The 6,933-nt window shown below is 39.7% G+C and overlaps 1 protein-coding gene across 1 annotated transcript; it reads right to left on the bottom strand.

Annotated features, from left to right (window-relative positions):
* Window positions 1-237: 237 nt before the first annotated feature.
* Window positions 238-5,601, bottom strand: LOC115371527 (solute carrier family 22 member 6-like). Its single transcript, XM_030068953.1, has 10 exons — window positions 5,197-5,601; window positions 4,991-5,094; window positions 4,532-4,686; window positions 3,149-3,317; window positions 2,949-3,072; window positions 2,737-2,852; window positions 2,421-2,635; window positions 2,190-2,298; window positions 1,392-1,595; window positions 238-1,149 (listed from the first exon to the last, which is right to left on the bottom strand). Exons 1-10 carry the CDS (start codon window positions 5,599-5,601, stop codon window positions 1,068-1,070), a joined length of 1,683 nt encoding a protein of 560 aa, XP_029924813.1. The 3' UTR covers window positions 238-1,067.
* Window positions 5,602-6,933: the final 1,332 nt, after the last annotated feature.

Raw genomic sequence — 6,933 nt, 5'->3', positions numbered from 1 at the left:
CCTCAGTCTGCACAAAATAGCCTGATGAGCAACACAAGTTTCCCATCAGTTCTTGTTGTGATGTTGAGGTGTGATGGCTTCACCAAACAAATTTACACACATTTTCCACATTTTTCAAGCATTCCAAAGCACACAGGTTCATGACACAAATTTTTACTGTAAATCAAGCAGACTTTCATTTATGTTGATCATGTTATCTTTTATCTTGAACATGTTATTAACTATCTAAAATGTATGTTACTCTGTGAGAGATAGATCAAATAATTGACTGTAGCCCCATCCAACCAAATAGCCAGCAGGTGCCACTGATCCTTAACTCACCACACTAGCTCAATCTTAAATGGAGAGAGGGCTTATAAAAAAACAATATTTCAGTTTAGCAGTTGATATTTTAAAAAATAAAGCAAAAAGCCAATACAAATTTCTCTCAATAGCTGATATGTCCTTGTCAGGAACGCATATCAAACTTTCTAGTCCATTAAGAAAATTCCTGTATGAAACATTACATTATCATGGGTTTCATTCAAATATTAAATCATGTATACTCATAATACACAGTGCAATTGTGTGTTTAAATGATTTATTTCATTTGCTACTGCTAGTGTTTTAACTTGGGAAGAGGCTTCAATTGAAAACATTTTCCAGTTGTTCATACAGACATCAGAAGAGTTTAGTGAAGCACTTTGGCTGAGTGTTGAAAAACTATCCCAGCAACAAAATGCAGCTACATTGTTTGAGTTCGTACTGTACTTGCATGGTTTCCCTTCAATCTTCAGGGTACATATGAAGAGGGAAAAGGTGAATCATGTAACTTCACAAGAAACATTCTCTGGGGTGCAGTTATCAAGGCTATTGTGTAACAAATAAACAAAGGTCTGAAAATTGTTTGCCACTTCACATTTCACTGCATTTGACCAAAATAACATTACAAATCCATTTTTCCAGCAGTAACATGACACAGTGAACTTGATACAAACCAAACAAACCAGAGAAAAAGTGACACCCACTCCATTTGAAGAACAATATTAGCAGAAATGTTGGGAGCATAGTGAACGTCCTCAGGCAGCCTACTTTAGCAAATTATCCTGGATATCTTGCAAGAATACTGTTTCCTTTTTTGGTGACGTTTTGGAGCTCCTCCCAGATCCCCTGCATTTGATAATAAAAGAAGTTATTTTGGATATATGTGCGTTTTTCCTCTTGTATTCTTGTTTCCGTCCTGACTACATTGTGAACATTATTCTCCTTACCTCCAATATGCCAAACCCTAGAGATTGTTCATTAAATTCCACAAATGCTAGACTTGATGTATTGACTTTGGGACTCAAATAATGTCAATTTTATACATAGGAACAAAACCAGTCACTATCCCTGTAGGAACAGGCTCTTACCTGTCTTCTACATCTTGTATTGTGTCAGGTAAGGGTACACCGAGTGTTTCTGGCAGAAATATTGCAGCCACCCCACTTAGGATTGGAGCTCCTCCATAGATTAAGCCTGGAAGCCATGGTATATAGTCGTCAAGGAGCAGCACCATGGGTGCCACCATGGCCCCTATGCGAGCCATCATGGACACCCAACCCATGCCACTCTGTCTGATGAAGAAAAAAAATATTGGATGACCATAAAAGACTATTCACAGGCATATCAACCAAACTCATGCTTAATTAATTAATTAATCAGTCAAGGGATTGAGTTAATCAGTCAAGGGATTAAAAGACTCTTCACCTATTTTAAATTAATCCCTGTGAAATGTTTTATAAAGGCACAGACAACATTTTCATGCCTCTAGTGACTTCCTGCTAAACTCCATCAGACAGTGGAAAAATTCATAAAGGCTAGATATGTGTGTATACCCTGAAATCACCTGAATCATCACTGACACCTTATGATTATGTAGCTACACAATTAATTTTAAAGGAAAATGTTATTAAAGGTTTTTGTGTTCACAAATTCAAAGTCTGGCCTGATGCCAGCACTAAATTTAAGGTCACGAGGTCAACAAAAACAACAGGACTGTAGGAGGTCATATTTGTACACAGCAAAAGCTGTAAAAACAGGAATTTGAATTATCTAATTTGCGGCCGGGGTCTGCAGGGATGGATGCGGTGTTGGTTGGGAAATATCCATAACATCCATGACCTGTTATTTCATGGAAATAAATGAATACAGTGATGAATAAGACTTACCGAATGACGGTTGGGAAAAGCTCTCCAGCGTAAAGGTAGCAGCAGCTGAAGGAGGCAGCAAGACAACCCTTACCCACTACAGCTAGACAGGTGCGTGCTGTCTGTTTCTCTGCACAGTAGTGAAAAATCAGTCAGTTCACACACTTGGGGCGGCAGTACAATGCCACAGTTGTACGGTAACCCATTTTATAGACGTGTAATTTACTTATAATCGTACTTAGCACAACATACCATAGGGCACCACCAGGTTCAGCAAAATAGCGACTCCAGCCATGATCAGCGCAGCACATTGTGATGGCCTTCGCCCAGCAAAACACATAGACAAAGTTATGACTACTTTTGCAGGGATATCAACAGCTCCAAAGATCACTTGGATTAAGTAGATGTCCACTCCAAATTTTTGTAGATCCATGGCAAGACCATAGTAGGCAAAACTTGTTGATAGCCTGAATTAGGAACACAGCAGGGTCAAGGTAGTGTCATTGCAATTTGAAAATCATCACATAGTATGGTGTGTTGAATTCCAACATAAAAGCAAGAAATCTACCAGACGGCACTGAGGCATATAGTCATCGTCCTCATGGTGGGAGTTCGGAACAGGTCCAACATGGAGTAGGAGCCCTGAGAACACGACAGTTCTTTCTTCATGGATTCCTGCAGCATCTACATATGAAGACAGATCATTATGAATCAAAACTATTATCTTACACTGAGATAGCTAGTGATAGCTAGCAACCAAAACACATAGTAGTCCCTTACTTCAAGGTCAATTTTGTTTCCCTCTTCAGAGCGTCCATTAATGCGGGCCACACTTTTGAGGTTCTTGAGAGCTTGCTCAGACTTATTTTTCAGGACTAACCATCTGGCAGATTCGAGAAACCACCTGTACAAAACAAAATCTGCATCATTAACTTTTCTTTTTTAGTTCTTGTTGTGAAAATCAGTGTTGCACTTCTCACCATGAGTAGAGGAAGGAGACATAGAAGGGTAAGGAGACAGCCAAAGTTAACCGCCGCCAGTCCCGGGTGAAGTAGGCTATAGCTGCCAGGATCAGCTGTCCTATTGTGTAACAGTAACCTGTGCCTGTACCCACCACAGTCCGCACACGAGTGGGAATCCACTCCAGAACTGGAAATAAGAAAACCACAGAACACAATGTTCAAAGGATCGGTAGGCCATTAGGTCCAGAGTGGACCTAATGGCTGACTGCTGAATATATTTGCTGGATCACTGTGAAATTTGGTGACAACATTCATGCTGCCTAGAGGATCAGATCTGTTCATTTTGACCCCTGGACCTCCCCTGTAGCATCACAAGCAGACCAACCTGTCAGTCCCATAAAAAAAGAAATGCAGATATAGAAACCAAGTCTTATGAGGAATTTCCAGGGGCAGGGAGTCAGGCAGCCAACCACAACCTAACCATAGTTTGGGCCCCATACCAAGTGCGATAACAGTACTGTTGCAAAACGGTGCTCTAAAAACAAATACCAATACATTAAAGTCCATGGCATGCTAGTTAAAATCAGTAAAAAAAAAATAATAAAAAAATAAAAACCAAAGTTGTCAGCATGAGGTGATTTAGGGTAGTGTACTGCAATAGAAATGTAGCACTCCTAAGTGGTGTTGGGGAACAGCTTGACAAGCTACATGCTTAGCAGCTTAAAGTGGCTTAAGCTACAGCCAAGATTCCCTTTGGAAAAAATAGCTGGTTACACTACAAACCACTCAGAAAATGTTGCTAATCACATTGAGGGTACATAGCAAATATGACCAAAAATGAATAAACAAATAAAAAAAAAAATAGCAAAGCAGCAATCATTGTTAAAATAAAGTCAGAGTCTTTGCATTTTTTCTAGACTTTTTTTTTTTTTTTTTTTTTTTTGGACAACGAGCTCAGACCACCTTAAAGTGCAAAAAAAAAAAAAAAAAAAAAAAAAAAAAAAAAAAAAAAAGTACCATACGCTGGAGAGTCAGGCAATGTGTCTTCCTTGTCAGATTCCATCAACCTCAGACTCTTCAATGTTTGTTACAATCTTGGGAAGTTCCCAAAACAAAGTTTGGGAGCATACCAAGTGCCTGTACCTAAAGGGTAGCAGTTAGAGAGAAACCAAGATGTGTGGGTAGAGGTGGATATTTCTAGGGGCACTGAGTCAATTTAAAGTGGCCCTAATTCTTTTATAGCTATTATAGCTTTCCATTAATGACATATTTTGAACTGTTCTGTTGAATGTTATCAGCGTAGCATCATTACTCTTTTCAAAATTCACTATTCTACGCAAATTTACTTATCCCGTTCTGAACATAATTTTTGCTATGCCATACGGATTCCAGTTCACTTACTGAGTGAAAGACTGTTGAGTCCACTTCCAGACAGGGCCATGCCACAAACAAAACGGAAGAGGCAAAAGAGGGAGAAGGAGGTAGAGAAAGCAGCACACGTCCCTCCTATTGCCATGACCAGGTTAGAGATAAGCACAAGGATGCGTCGACCGTATCTAGGAGCCACAGGTATGTGTAAAGAGTGAGGTCAGAGAGATCAGATTAAGGATACTTGCTTTCACAATCCTTCACTTGTTAAACTGTTTCACATAAATAAACAAGTCGGGACCAGCATGACATTCATGAACAAAACCACTCCAAACAAGTTGGAATCTCTTCTCATCTTTTATATTTATTCAAAAATGTATAAAAGTTATACTAATTAAAGATGCACAAAAAGTTGCAAATACATATTATAACAATATGTGACTGCTAAATAATATATTTCAATGTAAAAACAGCACTGTTAGTTGAATTTACCTGTCGGCAAGACTTCCAAAGACAATAGATCCTACGAGCACGCCTCCCATATAGATGGTTTGTGCCATCTGCTTCAAAGGGCGCAGATCACACACTAAATGCCACTGAAATAAATACAAGATGACACAAGGGAACACAACATTTAAAAGTTTGTAGCATGTAAAAGGTTGATTCGAAAGCTTTGAAAAAGACGTATACACTCCTACATCAGATATGATAGTTGAGGTCATCTCAGTCATATTGTATGACCATCCATCTGTGCATCCTTGAAGGTCAACATCAAAACCGCTGTCTGTGTTTTCCTCCTCCTCTGGATTGGAGGTCCTGTTTTTAGCCAGGAGGTGCCACTGTGGCGCAATGTAACGCTGGCACCTCTCTGGCTTTCCGCTCTTGTCCAGCGGTACCGTAATCAGCAGCGCTTCCTCTGGGCTCAGCTGGGATTGAGAGAGGTTTCTGTGCTCGCTGCAATAATGAGGGGGCACGGCAGCCACAAAGTTCTGCAGCAGGTTCTGACTGGCCATCATAAACATAGGCAGGCAGAGGAAGGTGACATGCAAGACCTGGAAGCGCCCTGTGGCCCCCACCTGCTCAAGAAGGTCACCAAAAGCCATAGCTATGCACAACCAATCTCACCAGGGACACTTGACGCTAATGACACTACAAGATGAAAATGTATGTTGCTCTAATGATGATGAACCTTTGATAAAGACCTGTGAAAACAGTGAAGCAAATATATTAAACACAATTGTTAGTCAATGAGCATACTATCAGGACATTTTTTTAATTATTATTATTATTGCTATATTTGATTGACTTACCAGCAGAAATTTTCCTCATTATTTAAAAATTTACAAAATACAATGAGAATAGTAGCTCACACAGTGCAACACTTTCATAAAAAAAAAAATCAACACTAACTAGCACCCATTCAAATCAAAGCATTCAAAGTGTTTTAGGAAAGTTCTTTTGACAACGGCCAAGAGGAAAAAAAGAAAAAGAAGCAAAGGTGGTCTTCTTGCTGAAGTATGTTGTTGTGAGTAATCAGCTCTCAAATTCCAAAGGCTTTTCTGGACTTTGGTTTATTCGTGGTGCTATTAAACCTCTTGAGGCATTAACAGCTCTTTTCACTGGAGGCTGAGGTAGAATGCGAGTCCTTGCTGTGAAGCAACAATGCCTGGTCTAAGTCTTTCAGTGCAAATGAACTCCAACATCAAGACGGGTGCACATAAGTTTGCACAGCTTTTCTTCCCTTTGGATGGAGAGAACCTCCTTGTCTTTTAATGTTTACTCGAGGGTGGTAGACTCCTGTGTGTGTTTGTGTGTGTGTGTGTGTGTGTGTGTGTGTGTGTGTGTGTGTTTGTGGGGTGGGAGGGTGGGGGTGGTTGCTCCTTTCATTGACTTGGTATTGGAAGTTTTTCTTTTTTTCTTGTGTGATTTAGTGTTCTAACCCAATGCTGAAATTCAAGACATCTCATAACCAACAAGTACATACTGTAAGTGGTTCTACCATCTCTACAGTGTTGTCCAGCTGATGCTTTCTTTTTCATTGTATAAACCAAAATGACACAGATTACTGGATGACAAGGTGCATTCGGTCAATGAGACAAACTAATGAGTAAGCATTTGAGCTGCATTGCAAAAGGTGCTGGTCAATATTCAACCATTTGTGTGGGGGCACTTGCATTTGGCTTATATTGCTCATCTTCTGTATCTTGCGTGGTAACATAGAATTTGCAGTAAGTTTGTAATGTAAATGTGATGTTAATGTAAATAAAATAATTAAGTAAATATATATACAGATGGGCGACAAATTAAATGAATAATGTAATGTCTTAGTAAAGTGTTGGGCCACCATGAGCCACCAGAGGAGCTTCAGTGTGCCTTGGCATAGACTCTACAAGTCTCTGAAACTCTACTGGAGGGACACACTGACACACTTTATG

The sequence above is a fragment of the Myripristis murdjan genome, chromosome 14, assembly GCF_902150065.1.
Source record: "Myripristis murdjan chromosome 14, fMyrMur1.1, whole genome shotgun sequence".
Lineage (NCBI taxonomy): Eukaryota > Metazoa > Chordata > Actinopteri > Holocentriformes > Holocentridae > Myripristis > Myripristis murdjan.
The sequence above is the reverse complement of the archived record's forward strand: the minus strand, read 5'-3'. Positions and strand labels throughout refer to the sequence as shown.

Excerpts from the sequence above, each read along its gene's own strand:
- LOC115371527 (XM_030068953.1), bottom strand. The coding sequence starts at position 5,601 with ATGGCTTTTGGTGACCTTCTTGAGCAGGTGGGGGCCACAGGGCGCTTC. Across the intron at positions 3,073-3,148 it reads GTCTCCTTCCTCTACTCATG|GTGGTTTCTCGAATCTGCCA; the intron begins GTGAGAAGTGCA and ends TGTTTTGTACAG. Across the intron at positions 1,150-1,391 it reads ATACAAGATGTAGAAGACAG|GGGATCTGGGAGGAGCTCCA; the intron begins GTAAGAGCCTGT and ends TATCAAATGCAG.